Source organism: Propithecus coquereli, unplaced genomic scaffold (assembly GCF_000956105.1).
Source record: "Propithecus coquereli isolate 6110/MARCELLA unplaced genomic scaffold, Pcoq_1.0 Scaffold8, whole genome shotgun sequence".
Classification (NCBI taxonomy): domain Eukaryota; kingdom Metazoa; phylum Chordata; class Mammalia; order Primates; family Indriidae; genus Propithecus; species Propithecus coquereli.
This window is the reverse complement of record NW_012154173.1, coordinates 15,399,062-15,420,334: the sequence shown is the minus strand read 5'-3', so window position 1 is coordinate 15,420,334 and position 21,273 is coordinate 15,399,062. Positions and strand designations below refer to the sequence as shown.

At 38.2% G+C, this 21,273-nt stretch overlaps 1 protein-coding gene across 3 annotated transcripts in view; it reads left to right on the top strand.

The window, feature by feature from the left end:
* The window catches only part of CSPP1 (centrosome and spindle pole associated protein 1), a 116,672-nt gene that overhangs the window by 93,696 nt on the left and 1,703 nt on the right, over nucleotides 1–21,273 (top strand). For all 3 annotated transcript variants that reach the window (XM_012663122.1, XM_012663121.1, XM_012663123.1), the window contains 8 exons: nucleotides 748–814; nucleotides 1,403–1,520; nucleotides 5,343–5,482; nucleotides 8,053–8,193; nucleotides 10,072–10,118; nucleotides 13,413–13,476; nucleotides 17,945–18,054; nucleotides 20,172–20,310. In XM_012663122.1, coding sequence (XP_012518576.1) covers nucleotides 748–814; nucleotides 1,403–1,520; nucleotides 5,343–5,482; nucleotides 8,053–8,193; nucleotides 10,072–10,118; nucleotides 13,413–13,476; nucleotides 17,945–18,054; nucleotides 20,172–20,310 — 826 coding nt within the window. The remainder of the gene's footprint in view (nucleotides 1–747; nucleotides 815–1,402; nucleotides 1,521–5,342; nucleotides 5,483–8,052; nucleotides 8,194–10,071; nucleotides 10,119–13,412; nucleotides 13,477–17,944; nucleotides 18,055–20,171; nucleotides 20,311–21,273) is intronic.

Sequence of the window (21,273 nt, the reverse complement as noted above, 5' to 3'; positions counted from 1 at the left end):
CTTGTTAAATTTGTACAGTTGTGTCCGAGAGTGTCTGGAGGGCCAGGCATGCAATACTGGGGGAAACACCAGTGTTTGAGAAGCCAGGAAAGGAATGGAGATGGAGAGGGTGAGAGAGAGTGGCAGTGACGTCACCTGCTGCTGGCCAAGTAAAATGAGGGATTAAAATGCCCATTGAATGTGTCACTTGGGGATCACTCTGTGAATTAGGTGAGGGCAGCGTTGTTGCAGTGGTGGGGAGTAGAAGCAGAGGCAGAAGCTGTGTGCTGAGGAGTGATTGGGAACAAGGAAGTGAGCCCCAGAAGTGCTGCATTACTGTTCTTTAAAGAAGCTCGGCTGTGAGGAGAAGGAGAGAATGGATAGGAGACAGTGAGTGATGAAAGGCGAGGGAAGAATTATTTTAAAAAGGGAGAGGTTTCTACACATAGGCTGAGAGGAAGGTGCTTGGAGAGAGGAGGAAGTTGAAGAAAGAGAATAATTGGAGGAGGTGGGAGTCACTTATCAGATACAGAGCACAGATCAAGGGCTTCTCTTGGATGGGGGCAGGGGCCTTTCCATTGTGCTGAGAAGGAAGAATAGATACAGATGTGGTTTAGATGTAAGAGCGGATAGGGCTGTATAAGTTTTATAGGTAGATAGTTTGGAGTTTAGTCTCCCGTACATATAGGTGTTTCAATAAATTACTCCCATCAAGCGTCTGAGTAAGGAAGGCGTACTGAGCATATCTTTGTCATTATTGTTAAACAGGAAAGTTCCATGTCCAGGCCACAGTCTCCTCCTGTACCTGCCAGGAAAAATCAGCTCCGTGCAGAAGGTAGAGTTAACTATTAAACCTGTAATCTAGAGTATTTCTTTTTTTTAAGTTTTTATTTTGAAATAATTGTAGTCTCACAGAAAGTTGTGAGGTATAGAGAGGTGTTGTATACCTCCAGTGGAAACACCTTAGTACAGTATCGCAGCAAGGAAGCTGACATTGGTATGTCATTGGAAGGTTCTACAGACCTTCATCAGAATTCATCAGTTTTTACATGCATTTGTGAGTGTATTATCTGTGTGTGGGAGGGGGTTCTGTGCGTTCTTATGTATACTTTGTGTAACCACCACTGCAGTCAAGATACGGAACTGTCCCATCACCACAAGGAACTCCCTTGTGCTGCCCCTGTAGAGTTGCACTCCCCCCATCCAAAGAATAGCTCTTAACTTTTGAAATTCCTATATTACCAAAAATGTATTTGTGGGTCTTAATGTTTATAGATATCTGTATATATAAAACATTAAAAATATCTTTCATAAAAATGCATCTCTGAGCATTTTAGCTTTATGATAAGTCAGGTTAGTTTTAATGTTTAATCTTTTGTTCTTATACCTGTCTTGTGTTTTACTTATCAATGGGAATTTGCAGAGGAGAAAAAAAATGTAATTATGGAATTATCAGAAATGAGAAAACAACTTCGTAGTGAAGAGAGGCGTCTACAAGGGCGGTTGCTACACATGGACAGTGATGATGAAATTCATATAAGGCAAGTTTAGAATTGCAGTTTTTGTTGTTTCTTGAGTTGTTTTGTGTCACCTACCAGTAATTCTATAGTTTTGGAACAACATTAATTCATCTTCTTTACAATCTCCTCTCCCTTTTTCAGTCTTCTAGAAATCAGGTGTAGAAATTCAGTTCTCAAGGGGAATAATGATATAGGAATGGAAAATTGCAGGGTTGGAATAAATACTGACAATTACATTTTAGAATTGTTTTTAACATTTTCCTTTAATAATTAATTCTTTCTGAAATACCTTTTTTTCCCAGCAAAATCACTTAGAGGGCACCAAACATTTCTGATCATTTTTGTCAGAAGGACTCATATATTTTCTAAAGCAATGTTCTTCAGACTTCAATTTGAAATGTTTTAGTAGGTTATAAAATCGACATAGTGGGTAACCCCACACCCTTTCTTTCTTTTTAAAAAAATTTTCTATTTTGGGATAATTTTAGATTATAAAAATGTTGCAAACGAGTTACAGTGAATTTCTGTACACCCTTCACCCAGTTTTCCATGTTGTTAATGTATTACCAGGATACATTTGTCAAAACTAAGAGGCTGATACTGGAACATTACTATTAACTAAATTCCAGATTTTTGGATTTGTCCAGTTTTCCCATTAATGTCTTCTTTCTGTTGTAGAGTCCAGTACAAGGTACCAGATTATATTTAGTTGTCACATCTCCCAGTCTCCTCTGGTCTGGACAGTTTCTCAGTAACTGAAAGTCTAGAGGAGTATTGGCCAAGTATCCTGTAGAGTGCCCCCACCGGTCTGGATTTGCCTGATGTTTTCTGATGATTAGACTAGGCTTTTTAGTGCTATTCTCACTTCATATCATGGGTACATGATATTCACATGACATCCCTGGTGATGTTAACCTTAACCTTGGTTAATGTAGCGTTTGCCACCTTACTCCAGTGGAAAGTTAGCTTTTCTTTGGTCACAAATCACTAAATCTAGCATGCTCACAAGAGCGAGGAGGGGGTGGGATTAAGCTCCATATCCTGGAGGGGGATGACCTGTATTTATTTTTGAGAATTCTTCTGTGAGAAAGATTTGTCTTTCCTTCCACTTATTTATTCATTCAATCATTTATTTATATCACTGTTGTCTCATGAATATTTATTTTATACTCTGGGTTATAATCTAAATACTACCTTATTTATTTTGTTGCTCAAATTGTTCTAGCTTTGGCCATTGGGAGAGCTTTTTCAGGTCGGCTCTTGTGTCCCTTTGACATGTTTATTTTTATTTTTTGAACACTTTCTTACTTTCTGGTACTGCAAGATGCCCTGGGATCATCTTGTATTTCTCCTGCCTCGGCCCTAGAATCAGCCATTTCTTGAAGGAGACCTGGTTCCTTTTGGAGAATAGTATTTAGAAACCAAGCTCTGGGCACTGGATGTGCTTGTTGCTGGGTGTCGTTGCTTCTAGGTCCTCTTGGTGAGCACAGGTGGATAATGTATGCATGTATACTAAGTCATAAATATAGTTGTTCCTGTGTCTATCCATTTGTATATATATTAAGTTCATACTAATGTCTCTGACTCTAATCCAAGACGCGGTATGACTTTAATGTAGCGTGTTAACCTGCCTAATTATGCTTTCCTTAGAGTCTTGTTTGTATTCTTCAGGTATTTTCTGACTAGGAAACAAGGTGAGGAAATTTCAAGATATAGACTGGCTAGATAATGAAATGTTAATCCAAAGAGGTAATTTTCAAAGAGTAATTCTCTCATAGTAGGCCAACAACTTCTGAGTAATTGAAAGATAGCGTATTTTTTATATATTTACTTTTATGTTATAAACACCTTATCCATTGCCACTTTCCGTCTTCCAAACATGCATATTTGATTTAGTGTAATGGATTGTTGATATTTTATCCATTTTTATTATTTTCATTCATAAATTTAAGACTGCTCTTTTTTGGCAATGCGTTGTGATTAAAGAAAAAGAAATCAAGCAACCTTTCAAAATTCTCACTTGAAAATTATACATGATAATTTCTACCCCATGAGATTCTAGTGAAGAATAAATGTATGTATTTGAAATCACTTTGTAACTCTGAGTTCTTGCTTCAGTTAGACAACATATGCTAGAGTTGTGATCATTTAGCAAGAATTGGTTAAATACATTTACTTTGGTATGATTTTTAATATGTGTCGTGATTAGAGACATCTCAGGGTTGGTTCCCTATTCCAATTTTATAAATATTTTCACAAAATGAATCTCTTATTAATTAATTCACCACATTATCAAGCTCCTGTTATGTGCTAGGCATAAAACAAACATGATGCAGCTCACATGCAGAGATTTAATAACCTAATTCCTGACTTACCAGCCTGTTCTTCTAGTAGCATTAATGGAATCTAGGTAGGAGTCTAATTTAATGGTCTCCTAGAAGCCTTTTTGGTATTTTGCATTTTAATGAATCTCCATGGAGTTCCTATCACCCTAGGTGAATATTAGGGGTCTGTGTCTGCCTTGACAGGGTGGTTTTATGGCCCCAGTGAATCCCCCCGCCCCCCCCAAAAAACAGGAAACTCCGTGAGAGCAGAGGCATTGCCTGCGGGGATCCCAGCTATTCCTGTCTAACTGCTTAGGGAAGATTTAATGATAGAGGAATGAAGGAAGGAGTCCGACCAAACCTCACGTGACTGTAGCTGAGAGCTACATTTTCAGAAATAGAAGAGACCTGCCTAGTGCTGAAGGAAACAGCAGTAGATGCTTGGTTTTATTTTATTTTCAGGACTAGAAATACCATCCCCCATCCTTGTCCCTTCTTATTGTCATTTCCCCCAAGCCCTAGCAGAAAGCTCCCTTGTTAAGCTACCTGCCTGTTATGTTGATTTCCTAGGTACCACAGGAATAGGGTAACAATTAATTAGGTATCAAGTTCCCTGAAAGTCCTTTGTAAAATTATTGTTGGGTACTCTGGATAATGCCCATTATATTGAACAGCATATTAATACCATATTTCTCTGTATAATTTCTATTTTAGGCAAAGGGGAAGATAACATTTGTTAATTGCCTAATATATGTTAGGTACTATACTGGGCACTTTATAATATAGAATTTCTCTTAATTCTTTTGCTCACAACAGGACTATAAGGGATTGGGCTAGGCGTGGTGGCTCATGCCTGTAATCCTAACCCTTTGGGAGGCTGAGGCAGGAGGATCACTTGAGGTCAGGAGTTTGAGACCAGCCTGAGCTGGTCTTATGTGTGTGTGTATGTATATATATATATATATATATATTTTTTTTTTTTTTTTTAAAAAGACTATAAGGAATAGACATTATCTGCAATTTACAGGTGATGAAATCAAAGTCAAACTGCTAATAAGTAACAGAGCTGGTTTCTGAATCTCAGTTTCTCTGACTTTAAAGACTGTGATCTTTGTGCTTACATGAATATTTTAAGGTAAAGCTGAATTATTCTACTCTTGTATTGGCAATTAGGTACCCTGCAGCTGAGCATTTTTTTTTTTTTTTATTTCAGCATATTATGGAGGTAAGATGTTTAGGTTATGTATGTTGCCCTTGCCCCTCCCTCCCCCCCTAAGTCCGAGTTTCAAATATGTCCATTCTTCGGGTGGTGCGCATTGCACTCAGCTGAGCATTTTGAAAAATTAAAACTATCTTATAAATACTCTGTTTTAAGATAAGAATTGAAATAACAGACCTATTAAAATAATTTTTATAATATACTATGGTGAAAGACTAAATTTCTTTTATAGTGAATGAAATGTGAACTGGATTTTTTTCCTATAAGGCACATTTATTATGATTTGTCATTTATCTATAGGAAAAAAGAAAGGAATCCCATGGATATATTTGACATGGCTAGACATCGGTTGCAAGCTCCTGTCAGAAGACAGTCACCTAAGGGCTTAGATGCTATCGCTTTTCAGAATATTCATGATTTTAATGAGCTAAAAGATAGAGGTGAGTAGATTGCTCTTTTAAAGATACAGCAAGAGTGTTTTATCCATATTTAAGTATCTTTAAAGATGTTTGTACCCTGTTTCCTAAAGTAAAATTTTATTTATGATATTTATTTTAAGTTACAATAAATAAAACTTCTACATACTCTAGTTCTTCACTTTACTAATCTGATCAATAAAGCTTTAGTTTGGCTAAATATTTTCTTTTGGAGACCATATAGCTTTTAAAGCCTCGGGTGGGTGAGATGATAGAGACTAGCGTGAAGAATGGAACCTGGCATTTAATGGAGGACGGACAGAGGAAGATGAGCTTTTGCGAAAGACTGAGGAGAAGTCAGAGCAACCCGAGAAAAAGCGGGAGAATGTGGGATCCTGAAACCTGAGAGCAGAGAGAGAGTGTATCAAGGACAGGATCGTGTAAGATGAATACTGGAAAATGTCTGTAGGTCAGAGGTCATTGGTGACCTCGACTAGATCTTTTTGAGTGGAACAGAAGTGAATTGAGGCTTGACTTAGGAGGCAGGATGTTGGAGACAACAGTCATAAGTCTACCCTTGGAAGAAGCTTGGCTGGAGAAGGGGAGGAAGGGGTCAGGTGCCAGAGGGACTTCTTAGGGTGCAAATGTGAAGAGCTACTGCAGGAGGAAGAGGCTCTGGCCGCAGGAGAGGGAGGCAGTGATTGCTGCAGTGAGCAGGGCCTGGGTAGGCCGGAGGCAGTCTACGGGATTGAGGGAAGAGAGTTGAAAGATTTGATGTAGCCCTTAGGGAGAATGGGAGAGAAAGCTTAGTATGGAAACAGGATTGCCAAGCTATAGGAGGCCTGGGAGACTGAAATGTGTAGAGGAACCAAAGTGTATATTATATGTGCTTTTTCTTTAGGAGTGTTCAGCACAGCAGGTGTTGGAGCAGAGAAGGCAAACTGTTGGATGCCAGATAAACTATCTATGATCTATGCCAGATAAACTTTTCTTCTCTTTGAAAGTATTATCTATTTATTATAGCAAATTCTCAAAATACAGAAAGATAGAAAGAAAAATCACTTTAGTCAAACCACCTATATAAGCATTGTTAACATTTGGGATGTCTCCTAGTCTTTCTGAACATAATTAAAACCAAAAAAAAATATAATTATGTTATTTACTTAATTTTTTCTCATTTTTTTCACTTAGATTATTTACATGTATCATCAATTACACATACGATAGTAATTTTTTATGTTACCATTTATTAATTACTTACTATCTGCCAGACATTGTATTAAGCCAGTGGGTCTCAAGAGTTTGGTATGGGGACCCATGAGGTCAAAATTGTTTTTATTGTAAACTAAGACATTACTCATCTTTTACATTCTCATTCTCCCTTATGTATGCAGGCTTTGCAGAGGCTGTGCAACATGTGATGACTTCATCTCTCTGAAGCTAACAGAATATGTGTTTATGTATTCCTGTGTTTTATAAATGACTGAGTTTTAATTTCTAATATGGCAAATGTGTGTGTGTGTATGAGAGAGAGAGACACACACACACACATAAATAAAAGCTCTTTGGGGCACTGAATTTTTAAGAGTGTAAAAAGGCCTTGAGACCACAAAGGTTTAAGCTATAGAATTGAGCCCTTCATTTCCCTGTGTTATGACATCTAGTCCTCATTCAGCCTGTCACCTGGTTGTTGGTATTGTTTTCTACCGAGTTGGGAAATGGTGAAGCCAGGGTTCAATCCAAGCTTGTATCGGAGCCTCTTCTGTTAACTGTGCTCTTAACCATTTTCTACTTCTTAGATATTCAAGATGTTTTCCATTTTCGCTGTTTTGTTCTTTTGATAATTTCTGACCATAAATCTTTCTACATATTTAGGATCATTTCTTTATATTCCAGCAGCGTAATTAGTGGGTCAAAGGGAATAATATTTTCAAGGGTTTTTATTATATATGTATGAACTATAGTTTTATTCTCAAGATTTAAAAATTGATATTTAATATTTTTATTTTGGTCAGTTGATGTTCATGAAATTGTGACAGAGGTGAATTCTTAGACCATTATTTTGTTCAGTAATGATATTCCTCCTAAAGTTCTAGCCAGTCTGCATTTATATTGCTCTCTGCATGTTTGCAAGGGCTAAAATATGAATTGGCCAATATCATTGTGTTTTGATTTTTCCAGTATATTTTAGGGATCAGCTCTGATTATAGTGTCTCATGGCTGCCTGAGTCAGAGCCATGTGACTAACCATGTGGATATACTTGCCTATAGTTGTCCTGTTGTGTGTTTTGGGTGTATCTTGGGGGACTGGGAAGGTGTAGGGATGGAGAATGCACCATCCACAAGCTACTGCTTGTTCTGGGGTCTTCCTTATGTTGATGAGTTTGTGAAAAGGCATTTATTAAAGAACATTAACATCATGTTCTTTAGTTTTATGGCTGTTTTAATGTCCTTTGACTTTGGCGATGTTTCTCTATATTGCTTTGATTTTGAAATTAGTTTACTCATATGTTATGTATAATATAATGAAGTTTTATAAAATCTCATTTGAAAACAATATTTAACTTAGTTATATAACATATTTTTTGTACCAGATTCAGAAACACGAATTGATCTGAAATTTAGGTACCCGGATCCTCCAAGAGATCATCACACCTTAGAGATTCAGCAGCAGGCTCTACTAAGAGAGCAGCAGAAGAGGCTGAATAGAATAAAAATGCAGGAAGGTGCTGAAGGTAAGGAATAATCATTACTATTTCAAATAGTCTCAGTGGGTTGTTGTTCTGTAGGCTTGCTTTTTCTTCATCTCTCCTATTGATTTCAGTCCCAGGCAGGCCCCCTGCACTGACAACTCCATGCCCAAGTGGCCCTTTTGGCTCATAGTCCCAGAGAAGAACAAGTTCAAGGGAGGGTTCTGATTGGCTTGACTAGTACATTCATGCACGAGAGGGGCCCAACCATTCACTGTAGCCAGGAGGATTGAATATTTTAACCAGGCCAGTGATATCTGCACCAGGAACTAGGAACCAAAGGAAGGAATGCTGGGTGGACACGTCAGTATGGGACATTTCTCTACTGTGTGGGGAGGTGTGTTTAAGTTTTGATGTGGCATAAAATCTGTAAAGCATCAGACTGGGCTATGAAGATGTTTTCATATAATCAGCCAATCGGAAGACACTTAGTGCCACTAGGAGCACAGGTACTGACCTGTATCCAGGGGATATGGTGATGAACAAAATAGGTTACTGTTCTCAAGGACCATATACTCTATTGGAGAAGTTAGATGCTAAATAAGTGTAAGTGATAAATACTGCAAGGGAGATATCTAGGGTCCCGTGGGAGTGTGTAATGGGTTGGCGTGGGTGGACACAAGCAGAGTGGAGCTCATCATCTCAGAGCATGGAGGGGCCCTATGGATACCCAGGTGTACTGCACGGCCCTCACGCCTGGATTTCACCAGCTTTGCCAGCTTTCACACATTGAGTGTGGCCATGGAAAATGAGTAATAAGAACACAACAGTCAGATAACAAGAATAGGAGGGATGGTCCTGCCAGTTATTTTTAGGAAAACCTTGGCAGGCTGGTCTGGCTTGAAGAATCCGAGGAAGCTTTTTTGTCCTCATGAGACAGCATCACAGGAGTAAGTTATACCACACTTTAGGCCCAGATCATAAGTCAAGGCTTTGATAAATATTTGCATAGGAAATGTCTGCTCTCTGTCTGGTACAAAATTTTTACTAACAGCCTTATAGATTGCCCAGTGATAGCAGAATAACCCCAAATTCTATGATAAATAGTAGCCATGTCATCTGGAGAGAGGAGAGAAGCAAGTACCTTCTTCAACCTTTACACCCAATGTGGTGGCGTTTTTCTTTAGAAGTCTCAAATGATCATCTGATCTCGTGGAATCTTGGCAACTTAGGCTAATTAGCCCAAAAGTAGTCCCTAGATGGATACAGGTATATTTTGACACTGAGGATATCCATCCCCCACAGCAACCACCTGCCAACTTCCAGCAAACACTACGATGACATAATTCATAAAAATATGATCTAACTATAAACAATCACAAACATGGCTATAAGATATTTTGAGAAGGAATATAGTCTATCATTGCAGCCTGTTTATTCCTAGAGGCAGTATCTAAAAGGACAAAATGCACTATTCAGAGGAACACATAGGAGAGGCTTTCGGATACCTGATCCAAAATCTTTACCTCTGGAACTAGGTGCCTAGAATTGAGCTTACTTCAGTTTCATGTGTGGGAGCCCCCCATTTAACTCCACCCAACTTTCTACCCAGATTGTAGACATGTGGCAGAAGATGAAGAATCCTGCATTAATCATTTTAGTTTTCTAATAGGCACCAGTTTTATGTTAGCCATGATTCTACTTCTTATGTTCATTAATGTGAATGGGAGAATTTTTTCCAATCAGAATGGATGCAGGGTTATATTTATTGATAAGTAGTATCTCAAAAATATTCTGAAGTGTGGTAGTTGAAAAGTAATTTCCAGTAGTGAGCTGGTCATAAAAAGATATTCTAAAAATTTATTTTTATTCAGTAAACATTTTCTAACCTTTTAATTTGCTTTTGTTCCCCATTGACTACAGTTGACTTAGATGCCATCCCAAGTGCTAAAGTACGAAAGCAAAGAATGGTAAGCAACCAGTTACAATTTTCAAGTTCGTTTTTGGAGGCTAAAAATTTTTAGGAGTGTAAGTGAATATTCCAAATTTTGAATTCTTTGGGAAAATTGAGTTAAGAATGTAAATCTTATCTGATTATTATCGTAGTTAGAGAAGTGTTAGTATAGTATGTAGAGAAAACATATCATGATGGCTAAGAGCAAGATTCTAGCACTAAGCTGTTCACGTTAGTCTAATTTTAGCTGTGTGACTTAGAGCAAGTTATTTAATCTCTCTGTGCCTTAACTTCCTAATCTGTAAAATGAAGATAATAGTACTTACCTCTGAGGGTGGCTACAAGGATTAAATCAGTATTTGCAAGGCCCTTAGAGACAGGCCTGGCATATGTTAAGAATAATTTCTGTGTAAGTGTTTATTAAATGAATGAATATAGCTCAGGTGTTGTTGGGAGGATTGAGGTAATATATTGAAAGCCCCCAGAGTAGGGCCTGGCCCACAGTGAGTGCAGCGTAAGGGTTGCTCTCGATAGTACTAGCAGTGGTGGTAGTAGGAGTCTGTGATGAGAGCAATGGCCTGTAGAGAAAACAAGCAAAGGAAGGGGAAGGGGACAGAGGGTAATGCTCACTCTTACCCTGAGGTGGTGACATTTTGCAAGACTAAATAAAGGGATGGGCATGCCATTTGCGTTCAACAGATATTTATTGAATGCTTCCTATGGACCAGAAACTGTTGCAGGTGCCAGGGGTCTGGGAGTAAACAAAAGAGACAGAAACCTCTGCCCTCTGAGGGCTTGCATTCTGGAAGGAGAGGAGGCGATACACAAATAAATGGATAGTTTGTTAAATCATGGTGCTATGGGGAAAATGACAGCAGGGAAAACAATAGGCAAGGGGCCTCACTGGGTAGGTAACATGTGAGGAGGGACACCAGGGAGGTGGCCATGGGAAATAGGGTGACATCCAGAGGAAGAATATTTTAGGCAGAAGCCCCGCAGGGGTCCGCCTGGTGCCCATGAGCAGTGAGGAGGCCTGAGGTGGGAGAACCATGAGTGAAGGCCAATGGGGGCAGGTGGCACAGGGGTGACGGGCGAGGCTGCAGGGCCTCAGAGGCCGTCCCAGGGCTTTGCACATGATGAGAAGCTTCCAGTCTTTGAGTGGAGGAGTGACATGATCTGCTTGAAATGTTCACTTGTTCACTGACTGCTGTGCATTGAGAACGGACTGAGAGGGACGGGAGGCTATTACCAAGAATCTAGGCAAGAAATAAGCTGGTGTACCGTGGGGTGGGAGCAGTGGGACTGGTCAGAAGTGGATGGATTTATTTTGAAAGGAGACCTGATAGGGTGTTTTGCATGCTGAAGTGGAATGTAAGAGGAGTCAAAGATGGGCTTCATGGTTTATGGCTGCTATTTACAGAGGTGGAGAAGCAGGAGAAACACATTTAGGGGTTAGGGGACAAGATTGGGCACTTAAATTAGACATGGTAAGTTTGAGGTGCCTGTTAGACAAACAGTCAGAGCTGGTGTGCACACACACGTGTGAGAGTTCAAGGGGAAAGATAGAGGTTGGAAATACAAATTTAATCTTCATGGCACCTTTATGATACAGGTAGTATTTTCTCCATTTTCAGATTATAAAAGTAAGGTTCAGTGCCTAGGGTTACCAGTCAGTAGTTGCCGGTGCATGGTTTTGAACTGACAGTGATGATGATGGTGACAGTGTTGCTAATAGCTGCCATTTATTGACCACACTCTACCTGTGCGAGGTACTTGATTGACATTTATTGGCTCTAAATTCACAAGGTAAACTTATCCCTGTTTTACATAAGGGGAAACTGATATTTAAAGGCTTGTTATCTTGCCCATGGTCACATAGCCAATAAGCAGGAAAGCCCAGGTTTGAACCCAGGCTGGACTCCAGAGTTCCTATGTGTCCCTGTACCCCACGGCCTGAGACATCTTGACACCTATTTGGGAAGACTATGCAGGTTTGTAGGCTGCTGCTTGTGTGGCAATCATGTTTCTCAGTGAAAAGATACTGAAATTTAACATCTGTGATTTTGGTTAAAATCCTGGATTAATAACAGATTTTGCTGAGTCGAAGTGCAGCATAAGCCAACAGTTTATCATGGCTGTTACAAAAAAGCTAATAAATCTCGGGCTCCTGATCTTCCCAGAAACTGGATTGTATGGAAAGCACAGGACGAAACTGGGGGTGTCATGAAGATGGAGCGTAGGCGAACTGTGATCACTGTTGTGTGAAGCACTGAGATGCAGAAGAGAAGCTGGGCAGTGTGCGAGTGCTCACACAGCTGCGCCAGCCCGTGCGACTCAGCTGCTGTGACTGTCATCACCATTGTGATCATGCTGCAGAGTACAAGTAGAATCAATGGGTGGTAAATCAGATTTAAATTCAGTATGTGGAAGCATTCAGTGTAAGAGAAGAACTTTCTCGTAATGAATGCTGGGCATTAGTGGAATTCCTTGCCTTAAAAATTAATGGACAGCTATTTGCTGGAGTGTTCTAGCAAAGCCTAGAAATCTGGCAAGGAGGTGCAGTGGCATGACGTTAGATTCCTTCTGACATGTAAGATGATATTATCCTCTACTGTAAAATTCTCTATATGTAAATTTAAGTTCCCTCTCATTTGGGAGCTCATTATAAGTCCAACCCTAGCATTATTTTCTTCCCCCTACTATATGTCCCACTACATCTGTGCTATGTCATGACAGTTGCTGTGACGTAGGGTTGTCGTCATTGGAGGGTATGCCTCTCTTTCCCCTATGGGACTGTGGTCTTCTCCGGAGCAGAAACTCTTAATTCATCTTTGTATCTCTAGTTCCTAGCATGGAAGAAATAGTAGGTGCACTGTACAGATTTGTGGAAAGGATGAATGAATCTTGGCAGTAGTTTAAAGACTTTTAATGTTTAATTGGGTTTATTGCTTCACACCCTATTATATTTTCATTAGTACTAATGTGATCCTTGATTTGATTTCAACCACAAGGGGGCAGGAAGGAGTGTTGTTGGGGAGAGTCTGCTCGCCAGAATCTCTAGGCCGGGGAGATCATGTCTTAGTGAAGACTGTTGCCTTCGCTATCTTCACAGAAGTTATATGTACTGTTTCCAGTATTTTCTGGGCATTGGAATGTGGTATAGGAGTCAGTCCTAGCTCTAGTCCTAGTCTCATCCTCTTTTGCTCTTTGGGGGGACCGTATGGAAATTGGTGCCACCTCTTAGTAAAATTTTTTGTATTTCCACACAGAAGTAAGACAAATAGTCATTCATATAAGTTGTTTCTTTTAGCCCACAGATGACACTAATGATTTCTTGAAAAATTCATTATTGGAATCTGATAGTGCTTTTATTGGTGAGTATATTTATCTTAATTTATTAATGCTATATTATTTAAATATTAAACAATACTTATATTTCTTCTAAAATGCCTTTCTCCGTACTCGCAAAACCAGTCCTGTACTGTTGTGCAAGGTGGTAAAAAAAGGAATATTCTGTTGTATTGTTTTAATGGATAATTGTCAAATACGGCTTGCAAAGTTTTCAAAATAAGAATTACTGAAAGGAATTTTAGAAGTCTTAAGAATAGTTGGTAAAAAACCCCCACTTGTATATGAATGTTCATGACAGCTTTATTTCTAATATCCAAAAACTGGAATCAGCACACATGTGCTTTAAAGATGGATGGTTAAACAAACTCTGATACATCCATGTCGTGGAATACTACTCAGCAATAAAAAGGAACAAACTGTTGAAACGTGCAATAACTTGGATGACTCTTGAGGAAATATGCTGAGCAAAGAAGCCAATCCCAATAAGTTACATACCATATGATTTCATTTATAGAACATTTTTGAAATGACAAAATCTAGAAATTGAGAACAGACTAGTGGTTGCCAGGGGTTGGGGGATAGGGAGAAGTGTATATACAGTTATCAAAGGGCAACAGGAGGGGTCCTTGTGGTTTTCGAACTGTTTGTGGAGGTAGATACACAAATGTAAACAGGCAATAAAATCGTATAGAACTTAATACACATATGCAGACATACAAATGAATACAGGTAAAATGGTAAATTTAAATAATATGTGTGGGTTGTATCAGTATCAATATGCTGGTTGTGAGATTGCACTGTAGTTTCATAATTGTACCATTGGGGGAATCTGGGCAAAGTATAAAAGGGATCTCAATTATTTTTTACAACTACATGTGAATCTACAATTATCTTAATAAATACTTCAGTTAAAAAAGTTGTAGGAATATTTAGTCTTCAGAAGATATGTAAAGGTACCATGGGATCTTTTTTCCTTAACTACTGTAATATATACTTGTAATTATGTATTGTGATTATAATGTGTTTCTACTATCCTAGGTCCATCAGGGAATTAATTCTTTCTTGTTTCACATGAATTACTTCAGATTTTCATATGATAGAAATTCCTAATTTTATTTCTTAGTGGCTCTTTTAAAAAATGTGTTTTTCCTTTCCAAGGAAGCTGCACCATGGAAAGTGACTAAAGACGAACCAGCAAGAGATAGGGATGGGAAGATAGCTAGTCTGTGGAGGCATCAGGGGACCATGACCTGTTCTCCCTAACAATGAAGATAGTCCAGGCCACTCAAAATAGTGTCTTGGAATATTTCATTACGTTAGACCAAAGATAACAGCAGTCTGTCTTTTTAGTTAATGGTCACTGCAAATGTGGCATAGTCATGACCATGTTAACCATGAATGTAAGGCTGCTGGTTTCAATGCTTTTTTTAAAAAAATAATTTTAAAAAATTGTGGTAAAGTACACATAAATATAAAGTTTACCATTTTAACCATTTTTAAGTGTCCATTTGAGTGGCATTAAGTACCTTTGTATTATTGTACAACCACTACTACCGTCCATCATCTGAATTCTTCATGTTGAAAGCTGAAACTCTTCATACTAAACAACAATTCCCCATTCCCCTTTCCCTCTATCTCCTGGCAACCATCATTCTACTTTCCATCTCTGTAAATTAAACTACTGTAGGGCTTCATGTAAGTGGGATCATACAGTATTTGTCCTTTGATGACTGGCTTAGATCACTTAGCATAATGTCTTCAAGGTTCATCCATGTTGTAGCATGTGTCCGATTTTCTCTTTTTTTAGGGCTGAATAATATTCCATTGCATGTATATACCATATTTTGTTTATCCAATCATTTGTTGATAGACATGGGTCGCTTTCACCTTTTGGCTCTTGTGAATAATGGTGCAATGAACATGGGTGTGCAAATATGTGTTAAAGTCACTGCTTCCAATTCTTTAGCATGTATACCAAGAGTTGGAATTGCTGGATCATATGGTAATTTTAATTGTTTGAAGAATCACCACACTTTTCCACAGCAGCTGCACCATTTTATGTTCCCGTCAACAGTGCACAAGAATTCTAGTTTCTCTACATCCTTGTCAACACATGTTACTTTCTGTTTTTTGGATAGTAGCCATCCTTGTAGGTGTGAAGGGTATCTCATTGCGGTTTTGCTCTGTATTTCCATAATGATTAGTGATGTTGAACATCATGTACTTATTGACCATTTGTATATCTTCTTTGGAGAAATGTCTGTTGAAGTCCTTTGCCAATTTTTAAAATTGGGTGGTTTGGGTTTCTGTTGTTGAGTTGTAGATTATATATTCTGGATATCACCCCTTATCAGATATATGATTTACAAATGTTTTCTTTATGGTAGGTTGCCTTTTAACTCTGTTGATTGTGCTCTTTGATGCACAGAAGCTTTTAATTTTATGTAGTCCAGTTTATGGTTTCTTTTGTTGCCTGTACTGCTTGTGTCATATCCAAGAAATCATTGCCAAATCCAATGCTACGAAGCTTTCCTCCTATGTTTTCTTCTAAGAGTTTTATAGTTTTAGCTCTTACATCTAGGCACCTAACAACAGAATGTCAAAATACATGAGACAGAAACTGATAGAACTGTAAGGAGATGAATCCACTATTATGGTTGGTAATTTCATCACCTTTCTTTTAGAAATGTACGGATACAATAGGCAGAAAGTCAGTGAAGACATAGTTGAACTCAGCACCACTATCAGTCAGTGGTGGATGTGATGGACATCTATAGACTACTTCATTAACAACAACAGAACATACACTCTTCTCAAGCTAACAAGGAACATTCAGGATGGACCACATTCTGGCAGTAAAACATACCTCAGCAAATTCAAAAGGAGAGAAATCATACAGTTTCTGTCTCAGACCTCAGTGGTCTGAAATCAATAACAGCAAGGTAGCTGGAAAAATCCCCAAATACTTGGAGATTAAACACCATATTCTAAGTAACACATGGGCCAAATAAGTAAATTTAAAAATATTTTGAGCAAAATGTAAATACAGTTTATCAAAATTTGTGGCATATATTAAAAGTAATGCTTAGAGCAACATTTATAGCATTGAATACATACATTAGAAAAGTAGAAAGATCTAAAATCAGTAAGCTTCCACATTATGAGACTAGAATAAGAGCAAATTAAATCCAAAGTAAGCAGAAGAAAGGAAATAATAAAAATTAGAGCGGAAATCAGTGAAATTGAAAATAGGTAATCAATAGAGAAAATGAAATAAGAGCTGTTTCTATGAGAAGATCAATAAAATTGACAAGCCTGTAGCCAAACTAATAAAAAATGAAAGAAGATACAAATTACTAATTCCAGAAATGAAAAAGGGGACATCACTATAGATCGTATGGACATTAAAAGGATAGTCAAGGAATACTATGAACAACTCTATGTCCACAAATTTGATAACCTAGATAAAATCTACTAGCTATTCATGGTAACTCAGCAAACTAGGAATAGAAGGGAAATTTCTCAGCTTGATAGAGAACATATTCAAAAACCCTACAGCTAACATCATACTTAGTGGGAAAGCTTCTAGTTTGTCATCACTAAGATCAGGAACAGGGCAAGGATGTCCTCTCTTACCACTCCTTAACATCATACTGGACATCCTAGCTAATACAATAAAGCAAGAAAAGGATATAAAAGGTGTATTGATTGGCAAGGTAGAAAGAGAATTATCTTTGTTCACAGATGACATGATTATTCGTAGAAAATCTGAATGAATCAACTAAAAATCTCCTGGAATTAATAAGTAGTTATAGCAAGAATGTGTGATACAAGTTGATATATAAAAGTCAGTCAACTTTCCTATACACCAGCACTGAACAAGTGGAATTTGAAATTCAAAACACAATTTACATTAGTACCCCCAAAAAGAAATAATGAGGTGTAAATCTAACAAAAAATATATAAGATCTGTCCAAGGATACTACAAAACTCTGGCGAGAGAAACTGAAGAACTAAATAAATGGAGAGAGAGTCTATGTTCATCGACAGGATGACTCAGTATTGTCAAGATGTCAGTTCTTCCCAGCTGGAATAAACTACTGAAACATGGTACGACATAGATGAACCTTAAACACATTATTGCTTAGTGAAAAGACACAAAAGGTTATGTTGGGGAATTCCATTTACGTGAAATGTTAGGTAAGGTAAATCTGTTGAGACAGAGCAAATCAGTGTTTGCCTTGAGGCCAAGCATGTGGGAGTGGGCAGTGGTTGCCAGTGGGCACAAGGAGGCTATTTACTGTCATAGAAATGATCTAGATTGTCGTGATGGCTCTAAATTTACTAAAAATCATTGAACTGTGTATACTCATTGAACTGTGAGTGTATGTCATAGTATATAATAAAGCAATTATGAAACAGGCTCTTGGTTCCGCTCTGGTTAAGTTAAAATATTTGAAACTCCTTCTCCCTTTTGTGTGGCCCTTTTAGGTGCTTATGGTGAGACATATCCTGCCATTGAAGATGATGTCCTCCCTCCGCCATCACAGCTACCCTCTGCGAGGGAGCGCAGGAGAAACAAATTGAAAGGACTGGACTTTGTATGTATGAAATGTCTTTTTCTCCCCCCCCCACCCCCCCGCTTTTTTAGTTTAGAAGAATGAGAAGTCTGGGTTCTGACCCATGCTCAATCCGTGTGGCCCAGTAAAAGAAAGAGCACTCACTTGAAAAGAAGTAGACATGAGTCTGAATCTAGGCTCTACCACCAATTAGCTGGAGGTGATACTGGGTAGCTCTTTGAACTCTGCTGCCTTGACTTCTTTGAGGTAATATTTTTTTGTCCCCTTGGGTGGCCATAAATAGCTTGTCATCCCAACTGTCTTTCTTCCCAGAATATATGAATTTTCAGAGAAGGCACAAGAAGCAGCTGATACCATTTATTGGAAAGCCTGTTACATCTTCTTAATCACCTAACTCTGTGATACAAGCATCGTCTCCATTTCGGTCAAGTGACTTGCTCAAGGTCACATAGACAAGAGGGCTGAGATTCAAACCCATGTTTTCTTCACAGCTTTACAGTGCAGCCAGTAAAAAGCATAGCGTTGGAGCCCTCAGCACATGTCCCAACAATGTCCCTTCCTTGTTAGGTAGGCAGCTGTGGGCCATTTCTTAGTCTGTGTGTTTCCTTATACGTGTGACATGAAGCTACAGTAAGAATGTGTGTGAAGCATTTAGCACTGAGCCAAGTATGCAGGGAGCTCTCAGCAAATGACAGATGCTGCTGCTATTAGCATTATTGTGTGAACAGCTTTACCAGGTGGAAATAACTTTACTTGCTGCCTTAGGCAATGGCCAGTCTACTTTGGTCTCTATAGATATGCCTTTTCTGGACATTTCATATACATGAGACCATATAATATGTGGTCATGCGTGACTGGCTTTTTGTCTTTCTTTTCAAAGGTCATCATCTTGTAGCATGTGTCACCACTGATTCCTCTTTATTGCTCAATAGTTTTTCACTCTATGGATATTTCACATCAATAACTGATGGACATTGGGTTGTTTCCACTTTTTGGCTATTATGAATAATGCTGCTATTAACATTCATGTACAGGTTTTGGATGTTTTCATTTCTCTTGAGAGTATACCTAGGAGTAGAACTGTTGGGTCATATGGTCACTCTAAGTTTAGTATTTTGAAGACCTGCCAGACTATTTTCTAAAGTGGCCACACAAAGCAGTATATAAAGGTTCTAATCTCTCTACATCAGCCAACACTTGTTGTTATTGTCTTTCTTTTTGATTATAGCTACCTAGTGTGAGTGTGTGAAGTGATGTCATTGTGGTTTTGAGTTATTTCTCTAATGTTGAGCATCTTTGCATGTGATTATTAGCTGGGTTTATATTTTTTTAGGAGATATGTCTTTCAAACCCTTTGCCCGTTTTCAAATTGGGTCATCTTTTCATTATTGAGTTACGAGTTCTTTATACATTCTAGCTGCAAGTTCAGCATCAGATAGATGATTCGCAAGTGTTTCCTCCCATTCTGTGTCTTTTTTACTTTATTGGTGGTGTCCCTTGAAGCGCAAGAGGTTTTAAATTTTGATTAGGTCCAACTTACCAGTCTCTCTTGGGCTTTTGGTGTCTTATCTAAGAAACCATTGCCTAACTAACCCAAGATCATTAAGATTGACTTCGATTTTTTCTTTTTTCTCTTGAATTTAGGTCTCTGATACACTTGGAGTTAATTTTTGCATATGGTATGAGGTATAGGGGTTCAGGCTCATTCTTTTGTGGTTGTTCCAGTACCTGTTTTGAAAGGACTATTATTTCATTTTGTCCATAAATGTATGGATTTATTTCTGGATTTCTTTCCTTCATTGATCTATATGCCTGTCTTTATGACAGTACCACACTAACTTGATTACTGTAGCTAGACTGTCTCAGCCCCTCTTGCAGTTTTTTCCTTCACTGTCCTAGAATTCCCAAGTTTTATCCAGACTGGCAGCGTTCGTGTGTCATCACAGATGCTGTATCTTATCCTTGACTGAGTCATCTGAGCCTGCGTGGATACAGAGGAGTCAGAATATAAATGCTCCATCTCTTCATTTATTTCATTCGTTATGAATACATTTATCCAGGGCATGATGTTGTTTTGATTCATTCTGAACATATTTTATGTTAATAACCATTTCTGAAGTTCTGCTTTCTAACTACAGGATAACTGCTGTCCTAATGTACCACCAGATGGTCTCTCTTTAAAATCTGTGTCGATTGTAAATATTGACCAGATTAGAATGAGAAATGAGGAACGAATGCGTAGACTGAATGAACTTCAGAACAAACCTATCAATACAGGTAAATAGCCAAGTTCAATGGCCTATAGCAAATTTAAACTTGCTTACATGGAAGTCGTCACTGACGGCTGGGGGTAGATGGAGAGAGAGTTCTGTCCAGCAACCCCAGACCTCAGGATTACGTTTGTATCAGATTCTTTCTACAGAGAGGGAGCCCATTTTAGAGTGGATTCTAAACAGATAAAATAATTTTTGCTTATGAAATATATTCAGGCTTTGCTTTCTGTAGGGAAAATGCTGATTAGTATGGTATAGTACTTAGTACTCCCTTAAGTGAGAGATTATCTGAAATCAACTTTGAGTTCCCTAAATAACACACGTAAATTTATAGTACTGCAGAGTTATTTGGCTTTCCACACTATGGACAAACAAAATAGCTTCAGTTTAATATTTTCTAAGTCAAATAAAACTAGTCTTCTCATTTTGAGTGGACTTTTGTGACTTGGAAGTTTAAAGCTTGTCGTGGCGCACAAAGCAGGATGGTTCCTTAGACAGCTGATGAGCTCCTCTGCCAACCCTGTACCTACCCCTTTTTTATATCAGTGTTACTCGTCATTGGGATAATGAGACAATTTCATATTAGTAATAACAGTATTACTATTAGCCAATAGTAGAATGGTCCATTTGTGAAATACTCTTTAAAAAGGTATATACATTACAGTAGTCTTCTAGTAACAACTTTAAGATATTTTTAGATCCTACCTTTAATACTGTGATAATTTTTAAAAGGTACTCACATAATCTCTAGCAGTCAAGGTGTGATATGTTCTGTTGGTGATAATTCCATACCAAATACTAGCCAACATGGTAAATAGATGGAATGGCACTTTTCCTGTCATACCTAGAAAAATGTGAACAGTGGGAAAGTATAGGGGTCTTCGAGCTAAAAGGCTCTTCAATTTCTTTTACAACTAATAAACTGAATTAATATTTAACAAGGATATACTTGAGAGAAAATAGAGCA